A 20,340-nucleotide genomic window follows, 5' to 3' on the forward strand; every position below is an offset into this window, starting at 1 on the left:
GGTTGTCACCACCTGATGGCATGTGTGTGACTGTCAGTGTGTGTTTAGATGGAGTCGTTGCAAAGGGGAGAGGTTAGAATGATGACCACGCCCACCTGAGGCAGCCAAAAAAAATCTGCCCTCAATCGCCTGTGACCCTAAGATCGGCCTTGGCAGCATCCATAAATTGCTGTTCAGAACAATGAAATAATTTAAGATGGAGGTGGCAGAGGAATTGGCATTATTTGATAAGTTGCTTTTCTTCCTACAGCGTTATATATAGTTCATTGCCAATTGGCATTGAAGAAGCTATAGGTATGGAAGAGGACATGATTGTTTTGGCAGCCCTCGCTATAGAACTTTAGTAATTAGAACCTTATAGAATTCTAGTATTCTAACACGAACTACTGGGAATGATAAGAAGGAAGAAAAAAAACTAATGAAGAAAAAATAAAAATGGGGCGTCACCCCCCTCCTCCTTCCCCCCACACACAACGTGCCAAAAAAGAAACTAAAGCCATGTGCAGATAGAGGCGCACCCACTGGGCACACCCTTTGCATATTTTGGGGTTGTGGCCCTTTCTGCCTATAGGTTTATCAATAACATAACTCCCTGTCTGGTTCTGAGAAATGTACATGGAGAAAAAAAAAAGGTATTAACATTACATATTATTACACGATGCCACCAGCAGGACCACTGCCTATGTTTTAATACCTTTTTAGACGCGCCTCAAGTTCTGCTGTATTTTATGTTTTCTTTTCCATTTTTTTTTTTTTTTTATTACATTCAGTGATGAAGAAGCGCTTTTGTTCACCCCTCTGGCACTGCAGCGTTGTTTGAAAGGGGCATACTCTCAATAACCCACACACTGTCAGGGAATTCCTTGGAAAGGGTAGAGAGACAGACGGTGTCCGGGGATGGGTAGATGTTATCAAAATAAGGGGCTGGAACTGATCATTAACAAATAGTGACCCAGTGCAGTGCACTCACAGCACGTCTAGCTCCCGCCCCGGGCAAGCAGGGGAATCTCTCATTCATTTGATGTGCTAATTCCCCTTTAAGGAGGCGGGTCCCATTCATTCATTGTGAGAGTTGGAGGCCAGAGGAGGGGGGGCTGATACGTGGATACAGAGCGCACACCCCTACCGGCACATCTCTCATACATACAGACTGCAGTACTGACTGACGGTGTGCTCTGAGAGCCGGGGAGATGGAGAATCAGTCTGAGAAAGCCTCGAGTACCGGGCTACTGGACCCAAACCAGGAACCGAGCAAGGTCAGCTCTATAACCTTCCTCTAACTCACCCTGTGCATACTAGCACTAATTATCAGAATTATCATTGGATCATTCATTGAGACCAAGTGCACGCACAGTATACTCATGATAGGATGTCAGTGTGCCTTCTGTCTGCACATCATGTTCTCTGTGCTGATAGACCGTGGAGGCGTTCTGTATGCCCGTTTTACACATTAATCATGTATCATTGCACTGCCATACATGGAACGTGTGTGTACTGTGTAAATATTATGGGTTTTTGACATGTTTGTGTGTAGTGAAATGTATGTTGATATTCGTGAGTGATTATTTTAAAAAGCGCCAGCAAATTCCGTAGCGCTGTACTATAGGGTTTATTTACTAAACTCTGAATGGCAGCGACTGAAAATCCGAATGGCAAAATTTAGACCAAATTGGCATATCTGGAAAAATTCTTAAACTGAAATATAGTGACAGTTTAGCTATTTTGACATCAAAGACATATGTGAAATATATTTATCATAAATGCTGGCAGAGCCTCTTGGGGAATATAGTTCAGGGAATTTGGAGTGCCCAGGTAAGCAATCACCTGTGTCCAGAAGAGCTATCTATGTATGGGTGTGTTTCAGTGTCAGGTAGTTCAAGTTCTCTTTCAAAGTCAGTGTAGTATTAAGTTAAGGTTGCTTTGTCAAACTCATTGTGTTCTTTCCTGTGACTTTTTTTTTTTCTTTTTTTTTTCTGCTTGCTACACCAGGAGCCAGCAGGATGTGTCCTAATACTGTATGTCATTGATTCCCTCATCTCCTCATGATTCAATTTCCATGTCCTGTGACAGATTTATACACTAATTACGCACACACTGTAGGGTGCAATGTTTTTGTATGCCCATTTTTGCGTACACATTATATTTTGTGCCCTCTTTATAAACAATCCACTAACAGTTCTCCTAAATCCTTCATGTGAACTTCCTTGTAATAAGTCAGAACATGTGGTCATAGTTTCCACCCGGTGGAGATCTACTGTCGTCTTTGGAAAAAATTAACGTTAATTATTCCACAATCAAAATATCTCGTGACTTTGAATATCTTACATAATTTGAGCATTGACATCACGATATACCAATGTGTGTTTAAATATTAAAGCTTAAAAAGGCATTGATATGGGAGATCTCCACCATGTGTGTTATACCAGGGTTATGCACTAAAGTAAGGGCAAGACTTTAGAGTTTTCAGTAAATTTTCATAGAATAACTGAGTATGTAAAGCCAATTCTTTCACTGGAGGAAATGCTTCCTAATCTGTCACACCTTAGTAAATATAAGTCATGTCATGACTTTTAAAAACCACGTACACCGTGCATACGTATTTGGGTATATTTCCCGGTTTGGAAACTCTATTCTTTGGAAATTCCGTGTAATTTTTAGATGTAGCCATCCTGATATTCCATCAATTAGTGTATTGTACTTTCAGTGCACATGCATACATAAGACCGCATGTTTAACCCCTAAAAGACCAAATGTTCTGCTTTTGCCATCCTTCCTGTTAGTTACCAATCTACCTTGTGCCAGCATGGAATGTCCTGCTTATTTTTCAATTGCAGCACTGCAGTCATTCCTTGAGTTGGTCATTTAATTTTATAAGATCTGTATAGAACGCAACATAAACTGTCATTGTCCCTTAAGGTGTTAAAGTTGTCCATGTCCCTGCGTTGGTGTTTCTTTTACCTCCTGCTCACTGTAATCTGCTGAATGTGTGCATGGCACACGCTGTACTGACTTTTTGCCTTGGCACAGTGGGAGTGTGGCCCTTTGACATTCCTATTCATGCTTTGGCACTCAGAATTTTCCCCTTCTTCATGCTTCACCGACCCATGTGACTTGCTCTAAATATTGCTTTGACTGCTATAACCTTGCATAGTGTGTTACATTACAGTGGTTTTATAGAATTGTGTGCATCTAAAATTTCGCCTTTCAATAAAAGGTACAATATATGAAGTGCTCCAGAGAGTTTTGGGTGCTAACCCAGCCATACATAAAATATGCTCCAAATCTTTTGCTCATGTTCTTCATTCCTATTTTGTAGTATTTATATATTTGTTTATGTTTATAGGGTCGGTCAGGAAAGCACAAGCTTTCAGTGTGCAGTAAGATATGCTACGCTGTTGGAGGGGCACCCTATCAAATCACTGGCACTGCACTGGGATTCTTTCTGCAGATATTCTTACTTGACGTGGTGCAGGTAACGTAGTAACCAAAATGAAGTCTGTCACTTTCATCCAGGCCCCTTATTTCCCCCCATATTGTACATATTCCCAGGTCATTCCCTCTCTTCAGGCCGGTTATTTGTACCTTTCTGCAGATGGCGCCTTTCCATGCATCCATCATCCTGTTTGCTGGCCGGGTTTGGGATGCCATCACGGACCCCTTGATTGGATTCTTCGTTAGTAAAAGCAAATGGACGGCAATGGGACGCCTCATGCCATGGTAGGTTAAACCAATGGTTTATGTTTCTGAGGGTTGCAGCATACAGTTTAGTTTGTGGTGTCATTTTGGGAACGTTTGCTGTGATCATAAAAATGCTGCACTTTATCAGTGATACTGCAGGCGTTGGTAAACTGTATATAGCGAGTTCTACATAGAGCGCAAACCTGGAACAAGGTTTTAAAAGTGCAGGGTTCAGTAGGAACCAGAGCTTCCCATCCGTTTCCATGGTGACTACTTTACACCCAGAACCATTCCCCATTAATTAGTTTTTCTATTTCTTTTATTTTGTCGTCATGCTACCCCGGCGCACACACACATCTCTTCATATTGTTTTGCTGGGATGTTATTTCAGTTTATTATATATAACTTTTAATATCCCTGCCCCCCCCCCCTCACCAATGAGATGGTTGTGCTGACTAATATTGGGTAGTGGGAGTATTTAAAGCGAGCAAGAACTGGATAATGGAATTGCAGAGGCTAAATGTGAGGTGGGCTGATGGTCCGCATTCCTAGCAAAGTAATCATTCCAGCATAGGACTGTCAAAAAGTTGCTGTGTATAAAGAATGCATTGGAAGTTTTGTAGAATGATTGACTGATTAATTCTAGGGCCAAGTTATAAATGTAGAAATGTAGTGCAATCCACTTGAAGGTCAATAGAAGATCACTGCTTATTTTGCCAATTTTATCCCCAAATTTTTCTTTATATTTAACCCTTCTTAGTCAGTATGTGGGAATACGTTAACTATGCTGGGTGTCTGGCGTTCAGGAGGTCACTAGTTATATGGCTACAAACCTCATTCGTCCACAAAAGGCACGTCAGACATGGAATAGGATGTGGACGAAAGCTAGGCAGTAGTATCAACACTGTACGAAGCTTGAACTGTATATTTTCTCTTATCTTAAGTACGGAGGTTAATTCAGGATACAGGTATGCTTTGAGTGTTCATTATCTCAGCACAAACACTAACCATGATTGGCTAGACTTATATCTGAAGTGTGTTTTAAATAGAAATTATGCAAGAATGAATAATGTAGTCTATACTACTACTGTTTTGGTGAGGAAAGGTACAGTATCTGCTAAATTGACTGGAGCAAGAAAACCTTTTGTAACATTTCCTTCAATGATTTGGCTTGATGTAACTATTTGTTTTAGTCAGAAGTATATGTGTCAAAATGGGGAGGGAGAGGGGATATTTGGCAGAGTTAGAGCTGTTCAACATGGTAAAGGAAATAAGACCGTTCCTCTTTTTGGATAATAAATACAATATAAATAGTAAGTTGTCTCTTTTATCCCGAATTATATCTGTCATTTGTGCTGGTTCATAAGATTTGGTATTACTTGTAGATGGGCTTTGTCTTGAAATTTGAAGGTGTCAGAAGGATTAAAGATTAAAATGAAGATACTCTTGATATATTTAAAGATCTAGTGTGGCAGATGTTAGTGTATAATGTGTGTTTTTTGATTACAATGCAGGGCGATTTTAAACAGTTTCTTTTTTTTTTTTTTAAATATATTGCAAAGCTCAAGTAACACTGATGTCTTTTGTTAAAAATGACGTGGACTCTCCTGCTCTGTCAGGCTGGGAGAGGAAGTAGTTTAAAAAAAAAAAAAAAAGCATGCCTCCCCTTTCCTAATTTTATACAACACACCACCAAAACAGCCAATCAGAGCACTGGGTGTGTCTAACGGTTACCCAGTCAGAGCTGTGTGTGTGTCATTAAACCACAGCTGAGTCTGGGTTACTAGAGGTCAAAGCAGCTTCAGACAGTAGTGTGTGTATATTGAGGTGACTACAAGCTGACATTTATGTCAAAATATTCAAGTATTGTGGGGTTTTATGCAGAGCTTTTTTTGCTTTTTCCTTCATGTTATAGAATACAAAGGTGTTGTCATTTCAATGTCAAATATGTAAGCGGATTAAAATAGGCAAGTGTGTGTATATACTTGATTTTATAAAATGGGTAAATGTGTCCCCTTGTTGCATGTTCCTTCCAAACGACCCATTATAACTGTATACATAAAAAACCTTAAATAAGCTGTTTTTTTTTTTTTTTTTTAATTTTTAAAATTATAGTATTTTAAAGATGGCTATTTTTTGCCTAAAACTTGCTAATTTTATTTCAATCCACACTATATGAGGTTTGTGAATAAACCCCCAAATCTAATCTCTAGGGCAGGGATCCTCAAACTCCGGCCCTCCAGATGTTGCTGAACTACAACTCCCATGATTCTTTGAATTACATAGATAGCCAGAGAATCATGGGAGTTGTAGTTCAGCAACATCTGGGGGGCCGGAGTTTGAGGACCCCTGCTCTAGGGGATGATATGTTAAAAGTGCATTAGGGTTTCATGTTTGCTAAACTGGTTAGCTAGGAAATCAGTCCCCCACTTGTGGCTTTGCAGACAATAGTTTCTGAGATGAATCATGTGTGTCTGACGAAGCTAAAAGACTAACAAATGCAGATTTCATTTAGTAGAAACTAGGTTCAGTATCTATATTTAGAAAGACTTTTTCAACATGACTTGGTGAGACTAGAAAGGAAGTATTATAATGCAGCTTTTCGGAAACACTCTGATGCTCGCCGTCAAGACTTCTCGAGGGCTGCACCGTTCCTGTGGAACTCCCTTCCCTCCTCCGTTAGATGCTCACCCAGTCTCCACTCCTTAAAAAAATCATTAAAAACCCACTTCTTCATAAAATCATATCAATTGAACTGTTGATAGCTCCCGACTGATTCCTCTCTTGTAACTGTCACTAGTCTAATACTATCCTTAACTTTTTGTGTCATTTTACCCCACTCCCTCTAGCATGTAAGCTCCTTGACCAGGGCCCTCAACCCCTCTGTTCCTGTGTGTCCAACTTGTCTGGTTACAACTACATGTCTGTTCGTCCACCTGCTGTAAAGTTCTGCGGAATTTGTTGGCGCTACATAAATAATAATAATTTGGCCTGATTTTCAGAACTGATAAGAGTCTCAAGGGCAATATAAATTGTAATTCTTTTATATCTTTGCCCATTGCTAATATTTCTTACAGCAATATATGTACAATACGTGGATGGACAAATCTGCATTGTTATAAAATGGAGAAGTAAAATAGGAATGTGATTATATCACACCTTTTCTACTGTGACTTTCTTTTTCAATATTAACCACCCAGTCTGCCTATTCTATGTGCCTTATCCATTTGACACACAGAGTTTTAAATACGTGTTTCAAATCATGAATAGACCTTCAGAAAGGCAAAAACAAAAATGTCATGAAACAACTCCTAAACATATGATCCCTTTAGAGGTTATGTGTTGAAGCATGACATTTCATGTTAAACTATTAGTCACTTGTTCTTAGCATTCTTCTCAGGGGAATATTTTCTCTTTTTCAAGTTGGTCCCTGAGGGTTTTGCGCTAGATTAAGTTTTATTCTATTTCTTCTGTCTATGAAGAAAATCTTACCATAGTAGAGATGGATGTCTGACTTGTAAGTGGTTGGTTTATTAACCCCTTCAGGATGGAATGATTCTATTGTTTTATTAAACATCCTGTATCAAAAAAGAATGTCTCAGTTCTTTAGTGACAGTAGGTCTTTATAGAGATGTGAACGAAGCATAGGATGATCATTGTGATTCTAGCATGACATGGCATTTGGCTAGGGGTTAATGGGTGTGTGAGTTTTTATTCATAAACTAAAACAAGCACCACCAAGCTTAAATGCACCTGCATGATTTAATTTGCATGCAAAAATAGAAAAAGCCGCTTTCTTTGATCTTTATGGGTGCAGTAAAGACGTAATCGTTTTGCCTTCATATACTTATTCACTTAGTTTTTTGGACTGTATTTAAAAAGCCGAAAGGCAAATGTTGGTCATTGCTCGTCCAGATTGTGCTATTCTTGCTCAAAGAACCAGAGTTGGGGCCTGCACAGAACACTTTAAGAGCTTTCTCATGATCCCCAGATATTCTTAATTATTCATAGTGCTGCAGACAGTATTATCTGCACTGGATATTGGTGAAGATCACAATGCTCCCTTACCACACCCTTCACCAGCCTACCAGGGATCCAATTCAGAGTGTCCTCCAATGGACCACCAGGGAAATCTGGTCCCCTTCCTGCCAGAAGTTGAGCAGGAGAGTGCAAAAGAACAATTCTCCACACACAACAATACAGCCTTCAGATTTCTCTCACACAGTCTGTGTCCCCCCTTAAACATACAACATTGAGCCACCACAGAACAGGTTTCTAGGACGCTGCCTCAATCTGGCATTCTGCCCAGAGCAACAGTAAAGAACCACTTCTTCTCAACGTAGTGGTTTGTTTGTGTGCCATGTCCTCCCGTTTTTAGCCATGCAGTGTAAACCATTGTCATTCAGGCTGGAATACTGACAGCCACTAGAGACCCTACTGCAGACCAAAAGTCGCCTAACAACTGGGAAGTCCCTCTAGCCACCTGAGGTGGAGTCAACCCTCAAATGAAGTTATTGCAGCTGATTCAAAACGGCAATAATTACAACTGCAGGGTTAAGGGACCTGGGACACTACACCCAGACCACTTCAACATGCTGAAGTTGTCTGGATACCTATAGTGTCCCTTTAAATTGTCTAAGATGGTTTTTCTCTGCCACCGAGAGAGCAGCAGTGTTTTGGCAACAAGGTGGCATAACCTAAACCCTGACTAGTACAGACTTGTATTCCTAACTCTCTAGTGTTCTTTTCATCCAGCTCTGGATATTCCATGTACATAAGCTGAAATACGAAATACTTCCTTCTTTGTCATGTATAGCTTTATCACTAGGATTTCAGAAAAATTCTTCCTTCTATTTTCAGATTTAATGCTGGGATATTTTTTTGTAGTGTGTTGTCAGATACAAACTTTTGTACTATATTCACCTGTGTCCCCAATTACTTTCATTGAGTATTTAAATGTGAACTGTAGTGGTTAATGTTATGCTAACTTATTCTAACAACTATGTGTTTATGTGTTAAGTATTAAAATTTAAATGTAGAAATCCATACTATTGCTTCTGCAATATTAGCTCAATCAGTTATTGTTATAAACTCTGTCCTTTGCACCTGACAGTCAGTATAGAAATATAGAATACCTACAGGAGACATGAATTTTTTTTTAGATTTCTTCTCTTCATTTGCAATGTTTGCCCTCGCTTTGCTTTGTCTGAACTGGATTGTGCTGTAATTTGCTAAATATTTGTTATAACTTACAAAAAAAAAAAGAAGAAAAATTAATCATAATAAAGTTAAAACCAAACATTTTATGAAAAAAATATTCAGTATTCTATTTAGGGGTGTCAGTTTCAGAGCAGTGATCGTTTCTCTTTAAGCAGTGTTCAGGTGTTTTATTTAATGTTTGTATCTCTATACCCTGATTTGATTTTTAAATAGACATGAATTTTATTGCAATACTGTTCATTAATGTAATGCTATTTCTTTGTTGCCCCTTTTTATGATCGTCAGTAAGCAAGGACCATTGCAAAAGTAGCTTTGTTCAGCCATATTTTTTATATATTGTTTTTACCTATTGTGTCTTCATTATTTGGTTTTAGGATTCTTTCTGCTATCCGTAATGTTGCTAAATGCGTTCACCAGTACTCCTTCTGTTCAAAGACTCGCCTTTAGTCGTCACTTTTTCTTTATCTTTCCTCCTTTTTACAGGATCATTTTCTCCACTCCCCTAGCTGTGCTCACTTACTTCCTCACTTGGTATGTGCCTGACATAGCCAATGGCCAGATCTTGTGGTACCTGGTCTTTTACTGTTTTTTCCAGACACTAGTGACGGTGAGTAGATGGTGGGATGTAGCATTATAAAATGGGAGCAGGGATGGGCTAGAAAACTGATGCAGTTAGAATATTACTCACTGATCTTTGGCATTCTATTTGTCTTAGTGTTTCCATGTTCCATATTCTGCACTTACCATGTTCATCAGTAAAGAGCAGAGCGACCGGGATTCTGCCACTGGATACCGTAAGTACATTGCTTCTCTTACCTTCTGTACATAGGTCACAACCTTCTAAATCTTCTCTCACCATTTAGGAAAGCAAAATAATGAACAACCTCTAGCTAACGATACTTCTTAACACTTTTTTATTTTTTTTCCCACTTAACAAAAATATGTGACAATAGGTTCCATTTATCGTGGCAAGCCTTTTGGAATGTGTGGCCTGTAACCTAGCATAACAAGCAGGCCTGCTTAATCTATTGTAACTGTGCTGTGTTGCATAATTAGTATGGTCTGATGATTCTGATAGTATGAAATTTAATTCAATTAAAAAAAAACTTTAGTTTCAATTTGTTTTTCGGACTTTGCTAAAGCCAATGTTGTATGCTGTGAATAAGACCGCTTAAATGAACTCCCCCCCCCCCTCCTTCAACCAACCTTTTTAACTGAGTGTTCCTTTTAAGAATGTTTGTCATTATTCTGGTTTTACTATTTGTGACTACACTCAGAATTTATTGTGACTGCGCCACTCACATCCTTCTCAGACACAACAAACAGGATATTGTGGTTACCCGGTTACCCATTTCTTCTTCCCATCCTCTGCCCCACTGCTCTTCTTACCTGCCATGGTTTAAATATGATAACTTTTTTTGCAACCGAATATAATCTCCATGCCTTCTATTTCTACAATCAATATTACACCACCTAGAGGTTCCCCAATTATAATGGATATTCTGTCTCTCTCAGGTATGACAGTGGAGGTCTTGGGCACTGTTTTGGGTACTGCCATCCAGGGCCAGATTGTGGGGAGAGTGGATGCACATTGCCTACCAAGCCAACTCCTGGGCCAATTAGAAAATTCCTCTGTAACTGTGGAAGATGTTAACAGCACCCACGACAACCATTCTCTTAAGGGCACTGTAAGTTTAAGCATTGGTTTATATTTCTGCTACCCATAAATGTCCTAGTATGTGATGCACTTTTGTTACAAACAAACCTGACAACGCTGTAAAACACAAAGATTACTAAAATTAAGATGATTTTCTTTTCGTTTAATTGTGTGTCTCCACAATATACACAACGTGTATATTGCATAAAAGTCTGTGTGGTTTTAGGGGAATATATATATATATATATATATATATTTATATATAATTTATTTTGTCACAGAATAACCACATAAAGGCACCATATAAGATCCTGATGATATTGGGAAAAATATATCCAGAATCTATTAATCGTTTGTTTTTTTTATTAAGAAAAAACGGTCTATCTTCAAATGTCTGTATATTTTAATTTACTGTGTTGGCACATTTAAACTGGATTTATTTTATTTTTTGTGCTGAAAATTAAATTCAGTTATATTTTAAATCTTCAGTAGTGCCTAGAAATCAACAAAGTGACACCTCCCAATTAGAGCATGGATGTGTTAGAGAGGTGACCATCTTTTGAGTAGGTGACATTTCTGTATTCACTCACCCAAGTCCATGCTAAGGTAGTATTTACTGGTGTGAGGAGTGCAGCAGATGTCTGTATAAAATAAACTGCTTCTTCAGCATTTCCAGGTATTTGTGTTAGTGTAAATCTGTTAAAATAAATAAAATATTGGGTGGGGAGAAAGCACACCGGAAAGCTAAGATCCTGTTTACAGATAGAACATTTGACGGTTATGCATTTACTGCAGTAATGAGCTCTGCACTTTAGAAACACCAGACAAACATTTAATATTTCTTTCTATATTGATTTTGAGCCAAGCTTATGTGTATTTGTTTTTCACTGTTCTGACACAGCACTGTATTGATGCTATAAAAGTTGCATCTAAGGTGTAGGCAGGTAGGAACAATTTGAGAAGCTGCTTGAAGGGTCTCCATATGTTTAAATTGACGTGATGGTATATTGGTATACTAGCCCTGTGAAGCTCCACCATTGTGTTACACAGGTCCTTTGACCTACCCCCCTGGCCTTCCTCTTGTCTCCAACCTATTGTTGGCCCTCTTGCTCATGCTCAGAAATCTATTCATAAGATCACCTTAGCAGCTTTCTGATCTTTAGCCGCCGCATTTTCTTTAAAGGTTGAGGTCCCACCTATGCAGCAGCTTCAAGCAAAAATATAGGACAGTAAATTGATTAACTTTACGGCCCTGATCTTTAATACTCTCGAGTTGTTTACTAAAGTTTGGGAGTCCTGGGAAACGTATGCATCTTAAGACTATACAAAAGGTGTCTTCTGTTATAGCTCACGGTGATTTTATTTGTTTATATTTATTATTTGGGGCTCTGGATTACAGTACTCCCTGGTTCATAGATATCTATAATACTCTGCTGCTGCTTACATTCTCTGGAATTCTACAAATTTTGGGCACATTACATTTATGCATGTTGCTTGGACATCTTTTTCTTCAGTCTTGATTTTCTTTCAAAACAATCCATCTTCTTACCTGGCTAATCTCTAATCTCTGTTTCTACAGAGGGATGCTTATATGATTGCTGCTGGAGTGATAGCTGGCATTTATGTGCTCTGCGCTATCATACTGTCAATGGGAGTACGAGAAAAAAGAGGTGAGTATCTTCACTTCGACACCTTTCACTCTATCCTCCATTCTCAATACTAATGTTTGTTTGTTTGCTCATATTTTCTTCTGTTTTTCCTACAGATTCCAGTAAGCTTCTGAATGACCAGCCAGTTTCCTTTTTTCGTGGACTGAAATTGGTTATGAGCCATGGACCTTACGTTAAACTTGTTACTGCTTTCCTCTTCACCTCAATGGCCTTCATGGTAAGACTCCTAAACCTGCAGTGTAATCGTACAAAGACTTTGTCTGCAGAATCTGTATTCATGCACTAGTTTTTCATGTTTGTGTTTCTTTGTATGTTTATCAATTTATGTCTTTCTATGGCTTGCCATACCAATGCTCTGTCACGGATTTTTATGTAATTTAAAAACCAGTCTCAGTTTGGTGCCACTATTTGGTTAATTTCTGATATAAAAAGCACACAACCTTTTCATTATCATTATATTTGCTGCCTGGGGAGATTTGAGTTTAGCTCAGTCTTACCACAGTCATTCTATATCCAGCTACTGAAACTTACACCCTCTCAACTGGAAAGATATTCAGTGCATGCCAATTATACCACTTCTTTAACTTCAAGGGATGGATTGGATCATCAAGACTGATTTCAGCCATGAATGTAGGGCCAGCCGCGGCATGACCTGCACGGTGTAGTAGAAAAGCTGAGTAAAATCACCTTTACTGCAGAAATGGGGCTGGTCAACTAAACAGCCACTTGAGCACTATAGTGTTAGGAATACATGTTAAAATATGATAAAAATTAAAATATGATAAAAAACAATTTTTTTCGTGCAGACTATGTCAGTCGCAGCCAGAGGAGGTGAGGCTAAGGCTGCATAAACAGAGTGATTTAACTCCTAAATGGCAGAGAATTGAGCAGTGAGACTGCAGGGGCAGTAACTACACACCAAAACTGCTTCCTTAAGCCAAAGTTGTTTTGATGCCTATAGTGTCCCTTTAAATTTATAAACTGTCTTGGTACCATCATAACTACAGCCTGCTGTAATGGGTATGGTGGCTGCCTGTCCCTGGCCCTGACCTTGTTTCATTCAGCTGATTTGCACATAACTGATATTGCTAATGTGGCAGTATACATTTCAGTATGTACACCTCTCTTTATAAAGTTTATACTGATTGGCATGTGTTCCCATATCTGAATGCGGTTTTATTTATCTCTTCTCAGCAGAAATGATTTACCCAACACGTTTCATAAATGCTCTAATTCTTCATATTACAGATGGTAGAAGGAAACTTTGCACTGTTCTTGAAATATGCCCTGGGATTCCGCAATGACTTCCAGAATATCTTGCTGGCTGTAATGGTGAGTCTGTGACCCATATTTCTAGCTGGGCTTTTAACTGCTTCGTGAAACTTATACAGTGGTCATCTTGACTTGGCTTACATGTGACTATATAAATATGCTATACTTCCCACAGTCAGGATCCATAATTCAGACTGTCAGTCTGGCAGATAAATGACGCACACTGAATGCTCATTAGGCTTTGAGCATGCACACATGTACCATATGTTCTATATTTTTCACATGAACAGGTATGAGGCTTTGTGAGTTTGGGTTTAATTGCCGCACCATAAAATCACATCCATGATTTCATGCTCATGTAAACATACAGTGCTTAATGGAGAGCTATGAAGACCTGCTTACCTGTTAATCTGTAGAAATGTATGTTGTGCTTCATTATGCTTTTAATCTGTAAAAATAAATAAATGGGCAGGAGGGATGCCTATCTATGGAGGATATTTATGATTCCCACCATAAACCGTTAATATCGTCCACACACAGTTGCCTTTGTTATGTTAGCATTACTGGAATCTATTGTGTGCCCACACTGCCATACCTTGGAATGTCCAGTCCCTTCTATTTCATGCTCCGTTAGGTTGGAGAACAATTGACTCTCAGTTGTGTAAATATCCAATTAATTGATAAAATTCTGTTCTGTGAGTCAGCTATACGTTCAATTTGGCTATTTTAGTTTACATTTCTCACTAAGCCTGTTAGTGCTATGCAAAATTTAATGTAATTTTCCCTTTTCTGATGAACAGTTTTTTTTTTTTGTTTTTTTTTTCCCACCCAGCTCTCTGCCACCCTGGCTGTTCCATTCTGGCAGTGGTTTCTGACCCGTTTTGGAAAGAAAACTGCTGTCTATTTTGGGATCTCGGTGAGTAAATCAAGATGCAATTTAATCCTACTGCCAGCAGTGCTATGTGCAAAGGAAACTGTAAGCAGAACATTGGCATAATAGTGATCTGGTACATTGTAGTTGTGTGCTGCCCTCAAGTGTTAATCTGTAAATCAATACATTGGAATGAGGAATCCTTTTCACCACCAGAAATTGAGGTGCATACTGCGCCTTCCTAAGCCGCACCTTCTCAGATTTCTATTGTTACTCATGATATCCTTACCACACCTATGATTATGAATATGTTCAATATAGATTCCTGCAGTTCTTTGTGCCAAATGGCCCAAGGAAGTATTTTAAACGAATTACATTCCTATCAAGGGTTTTATATTTGACAGATTAACTATTCTGTTTGGTTTTGTTTTTTCATTTATTTTACATGTGAAATGGCTTCTTAATTCAACAAGATCATGTCATGTTCTAACACTGCCATTTTTTTTGTTTTTTTTGTTTTCTGGATAATATAATGCAAGCTTGGACTGCAAAAGCTACAGAGTAATTTAGAAATTTTTCCCCCAATGGGCGTTTATGTAAGACCCTGCTTTGAGTTTTATGTTTACATTGTGTGCGTGTGTTTCTTGCAGTCTAGTATCCCTTTCCTTCTGCTGGCTGTCCTAATGAAGAGTAATCTTGTCCTTGGCTACGTTGTAGCAGTGGGTGCTGGACTGAGTGTGGCGTCGGCGTTCCTTCTACCGTGGTGAGTAATATCTTTATATCATTCTCCCCTTCTGCTTCCTATTTCTCTTTTCTATATCACATCTTTATTAAACTGATTTTAAAATTGGTTATCCAGTCATTTATTTCTTTTTATTCCCCCTTTTCCTCCAAAGGTCCATGTTACCTGATGTTATTGATGATTTTGTCCTAAAGAATCCCGATTCCCAAGGCCATGAAGCCATTTTCTTCTCTTTTTATGTGTTTTTCACCAAATTCGCATCTGGGATCTCACTTGGGGTCTCCACACTTGGCCTAGAGTGAGTATTAAAGGTTAATGATTGTTTGATGGGTTTGGATACGGATGGATGGGAAAGTTTTAAGGTTCCTTAACAAGAGAGATTAAAGTACATTACAAGTTAAAGGGACACTATAGGCACCAAAATATTTATTTATTTTTTGGTGTATAGATCATGCCTCTGAAGTTTCGCTGCTCAATTCCCTGCCATTTAGGAGTTAAATCGCTTTGTTTGTTTATGTTTATGCTACCCTAACCACACCTCCCCTGCCTGAATTACACAGCCTGCATTAAAACAAAATGGTTTCATTTTCAATCAAATGTAACTTCCTTTAAAGGTTTTTCATCTCCTGCTCTGTAAATTGAACTTTAATCACACACAGGAAGCACCTGCAGGGACTAGCAAGCTATTAACAAAGCAGGAGATAAGAGATTCTAAATTTAAATATACGTAATTTGCAATAAAGGAAGTGTAAACATTAGATAACTCTTTACATGAAGTGTTTAGGAAGGCTGTACAAGTCACATGCAGGAAGGTGTGTTTAGGGCTGCATAAACAAGGTGATTGAACTTCTTCTAAATGGCAGAGAATTGAGCAGTGAGACTGCAGGTGCATGATCTATCCACAAAAACTGCTTTATCAAGCTAAAGTTGTTTTTGTGACAATATAGTGTCCCTCTAAGGCTTCTAGAGAAATTTTGGAAGGTGTGTCCATTGCAAAAACGCTAAATTTTACCTCCATTCTTTTAGCTTTGCTGGCTACCAGACTGCAGGTTGCGATCAGCCAGAGCAGGTGACCGTGACACTGAAGCTGTTGGTTTGTGCGGTTCCCTTTTTACTGATACTCGTGGGACTTTTCCTCTTTAAATTATATCCTATTAATGAAGAGAGGAGGAGAGCAAACAAGAAGGCACTCCAGTAAGTAGAATGGTTTTTGAAGACCATTGAATGTTTGAAGATGGTGAAAAATAAAAGTGGGTGAGAGAAAAGTGTTAAGTCCCCAACATCTATCAATTTATCACCAGAGTCTGATATGGAAGGGATAGTGGTTGGTTGGTCTTTTGAGAGCTATATAGGGAAGAATGTTATTTACTATTAAAAGGTGGAAAAATGCTAAATCTAGGTTAAAATGGTCAGTTTGGAAAGAAGTTAGGTTGGAAAATTTGTTCAGTTTGGTTAGTTGGTTTTAATTACCTTGTCAGTTCTCCATAATTTACAGCTTAGTTACAAAAAGATTACAACAGTTTGAAAAGAGGCATGTATATGAAATGGTGTGCGCAAAGAGGGAACAAAGATAAGAGTAAGGAAGCTTGGAAACTAGAGATGAAGTACATACTAGAAAAAATGATCCTTATTAATATCACTGTGTACAAAGCAATAGCCAACCAGCAGTCATTAGCCATGTTGTCTTCCTTGTTAACTATATTAAGCCCACATTTTCTGCTATTTATCGGTATCCATTTTCTGCTCCATTCCATGCATCTAAAGCCACCTCCCTTGACCTGCATATGTCACATCCCCTCACTGCAACATTTTCCCATAATAAGCAATATTCTTCATAACCTTTCAGAATAAGTCAGGCAGTGGCAGTCATACAATAGAAAGGACTAAAGTCGTGGTCAATTTGTGCAAAGTTAGTGACTGGTTAGTGTCAAACGAATACTATAGACACCCAGACCACGTCATCTGCAATTGCAATGGTCTGGGTGCAATGTCTCTGTCCCACTTAATCCTGCAATGTTTATATTGCAGCACTAAGCCTCTAGTGGCTGAATACCAAACAGCCACTAGAGGTGCTTTCACAAGGCAGGGGCGGATCCAGAACCTAATCTCAGGAGGGGCACTGGTAGATTATTTAACCCCTTAAGGACCAAACTTCTGGAATAAAAGAGAATCACGACATGTCACAACAATCCAGGCACAATAACTACTACAGCTCTATGGGGGCAGTGTGAGTGTGTGTATGGAGGCGTAGTGTGTGTGTGTGGGGGGGGGGCAGTGTGTGTGTGTGTGTATTTAGGGAGGGTTTCTGTATATTGGTAGTCAGTTTGTGTGTGAGAGGTGCAGTGTGTGTGTGTATTGGGGGGCAGTGTTGTGTGTGTGTGTGTGTGTGTGTGTGATGGGACCGCTGCCTGTTCGTGAAATGCTATGTGTTATTTCCGTGTTTTCCCCTTTATTGTGTTCTATTCCTGTGTTTTACCTGCTCCCCGTTCCGAAAGGCCAATATGAACAAATTCAGTTCGCCTCCTGAACGGAACCACCACGTAACCTCATTTAGAATGTTGTCTTAGAACGTTCACACCTCGTAACGAGGTGTCAAAACCACAAACCACAAGGGAAGCCTCGGCGCGTGGCGGCCCGTTAGTTAGACAAACGCCATCTAGGGGGAGCATTCATGGATTGCTTCCCACCTCGTTTGGTTCAGGCCAATCCATTAGAAGGTTGGCAACTTGCAACATAAGTGTGAAACCACAAGGGAAGTAATTAATAAGTGCTTCCCTGGGCAGCCAGGGGGAACATTTGTGTCCTGAAAGGAGACGCTTCCCTTGCCTGGTTTCACCCAGGGACCCCACGAGCGGAGTCGGTCACCTGAGATTGGCGGGGACACTTTCTTGGGGACAATAGAGGTTTGGCGAGCTTTCTGTAGCTGATAGTCAGAGGCGGAAACTTTCCCGCTCTAGGACTCCCAGGTACAGAGGCTCATGGGTTAATGATTCCCTGGTCACCAGAGGTGGGAAACCCTGGGGATAGGTGGCAGGAACTTGGGACAAAGGGACTGGAGTTCCTGTCACACGTGCAGGCCCCTGGAAGGGGGAGGACCCTGGGAGGGGACATTGTCATTGTGTGTGAGATCCACCCCTTGCATGAAAAAAGTATAAAGCAGAGTATGGCCAATAAAGTTGTGTTGTATCCCCAGGGCTGTGTCGTCCGGTTACTGGGTGGGAAATGGGTCTCTCTGTGTTATAGCCGATTCCCTTCCCTACAAGATGTCGCTGAGCAAGGGCAACCAGTCAGGTTGTCGGCAGGTCCGCTACATTGTGTGTGTGTGTGTGTGTGTGTGTGTGTATTGTGGAGAATTATTGGGAGTTGGAGGGCAGATAAATATATACTTTATTTTTTTTAAATACTTTTATTAAAATAAATTTTGTTTTATATCCCCCCTCCCTTCTTACCTTTGCTGAGGGGGGGGGGGGGAGATTCTCCCTGGTGGTCGAGTGGAGAATCCCTGCAGCTCAGGCTAGAGTTAACTCTTGCGAGAACCAGAGCATTGCCTTTGTAACCGCGGCAACGCTCTGTGCTCGCGAGAGGAGGACCCAGAGGAGCTTTGCTCCTGGGTCCTCTCTCCTCCCCTGCCGGCAAAGTGCCTGAGGACCGATGAGTGAGATCTGGTAGGGGAGAACAAGTCACTGTTGTTTCTCTGTGGGGTCCCCAAGATCTGCCAGTGCCGCATGGTTACCAGACTCTAGGTTGCCTAAATGAAGCTGGCCGTCCTCATCCTCTACATGAGGACATTTAGTGCCAGTGAAAACACAATAGGAAAGCTTTCATTCAATGCTTTCCTATGGGGAGGGCCTAAGGTGCTTGCACTATAGTGTTAGTAATACAGCTGGAACTCTTGAGCGGCTGCTGTCTCAGAAAGGCGGTGGGGATAGACCTTTGCTCGCTGCCCACTACATTAGTTACATGCGTGAGTCATAGACTTGGTGTGTTTAAGAAAGCCATTGGCTCTTTTGGGCTTAGATTAAAAGAGCACTGCAGGCACCATAACCACTTGATCTGAATCATAAGTTCTTATAGTGCCAGGAGGCCCCAATGCACACTCTTACCTCAAGGGCTTACACCTTTCTCGAACTTTTGAACCCTAAAGTTGCCTCCAGCGCTGATCTTAACTCACCCCAGGCTGCATAAGACTTCTGAATTTTCAGTAAGTGTGAAATGCTGCTGGGCAGGAGCGTTGCTTTTATATATGAGAACGGTGCGCTGATTATCTCAGCCAATCATAACTCCCCGTTCACAGAACTGGCTTGAAAAGAAAAATCTATTCTTGAAGCCAGTTTTGTGAATGGGGAGTCAAAGAAGTGTATATTTTTTATAAATGTTGTATGTAATATACAGTTATTGGTAACAAAACTAGAACTGAGCAGTAATTGTTAAAACAGTGATGGTGTTAACATCACTAAATACATTAATGTTTATATTCAATATGTCACATTCTCAGTCCCTCCTCCCTCACCCCACCCCACTTGCCTTTTTATGGATTTGCTTGAGTTTGGTATTTGGTGTATTAACACCTTAATGGATGGTGTACCTGTATTGACAACACCTTCTATTTTTTTTCTTTATGTTCCACAGAGAAAGTGACCAAGATTCAAGTTCAGACTCCTTGGAATTGGCAAGCAACGTATGACCCCAATTGAGCACTTAATGAACGTCTACAAGAACACTCTGTAGAGAGTACAGTTGTCTTAAAGGGCTAAGTACTGGCCATAACTCTCTGTACTGTACATTTGGGACCAGGATCCCTCCAGGGGCTTGAGGTGCTCCCACTGGTGCTATGTGTTTCTGGCACAAACTGAATGCTGCAATTCTACTGAATGGTGAACTAACATAGGGCTATTGTATTAATGTAACTGTAAATTTCTCTAGTGGTTTTGAACATGAGAATTTCTTCCCACGATATGGGGAGCTTAGTTGTCAACACAGTGTGTAGTTTACTTCTGAGAATGCATTTATTTTATTTATTATTATTATTAATTTTTTTTCTTTTTTTAATGAAACTAGTTTTGTGTCAAATGGTTGTTTATTATTATTGCTAAATGCTGACTTCCAGCTGTATGTATGTAAAATTGGTTTGTAATACATGTGTATGTGTTTATACACAAGCTGTATTTGTGCATGTAGCACATTAAAAGAATTGTGCAAAATGCAAATAATATTTGCATGCACACAAACA

The 20,340-nt window shown here is 39.7% G+C and overlaps 1 protein-coding gene across 2 annotated transcripts; it reads left to right on the forward strand.

Moving 5' to 3' along the window:
* Positions 1–1,093: 1,093 nt before the first annotated feature.
* On the forward strand, positions 1,094–20,139 carry MFSD2A (MFSD2 lysolipid transporter A, lysophospholipid). 2 transcript variants are annotated; one of them, XM_063455423.1, is made up of 14 exons: positions 1,094–1,256; positions 3,344–3,472; positions 3,593–3,717; positions 9,382–9,505; positions 9,614–9,692; positions 10,414–10,586; positions 12,135–12,225; positions 12,321–12,442; positions 13,474–13,557; positions 14,330–14,413; positions 15,019–15,131; positions 15,265–15,408; positions 16,137–16,304; positions 19,740–20,139. In XM_063455423.1, exons 1-14 carry the CDS (start codon positions 1,191–1,193, stop codon positions 19,792–19,794), a joined length of 1,557 nt encoding a protein of 518 aa, XP_063311493.1. In that variant the 5' UTR covers positions 1,094–1,190; the 3' UTR covers positions 19,795–20,139. The 2 variants fall into 2 exon arrangements, with proteins under 2 accessions (XP_063311493.1, XP_063311501.1); XM_063455431.1 differs by lacking the exon at positions 19,740–20,139 and having other exon boundaries at positions 16,137–16,308.
* The last annotated feature ends 201 nt before the right edge of the window (positions 20,140–20,340 follow it).

This window comes from Pelobates fuscus, chromosome 1 (assembly GCF_036172605.1).
Source record: "Pelobates fuscus isolate aPelFus1 chromosome 1, aPelFus1.pri, whole genome shotgun sequence".
Classification (NCBI taxonomy): Eukaryota; Metazoa; Chordata; class Amphibia; order Anura; family Pelobatidae; genus Pelobates; species Pelobates fuscus.

Coding starts and splice junctions, on each gene's coding strand:
- MFSD2A (XM_063455423.1), top strand. CDS start 1,191: ATGGAGAATCAGTCTGAGAAAGCCTCGAGTACCGGGCTACTGGACCCA. Junction 10,587..12,134: donor ACCATTCTCTTAAGGGCACT/GTAAGTTTAAGC, acceptor CTGTTTCTACAG/AGGGATGCTTATATGATTGC. Junction 12,443..13,473: donor TCACCTCAATGGCCTTCATG/GTAAGACTCCTA, acceptor TTCATATTACAG/ATGGTAGAAGGAAACTTTGC.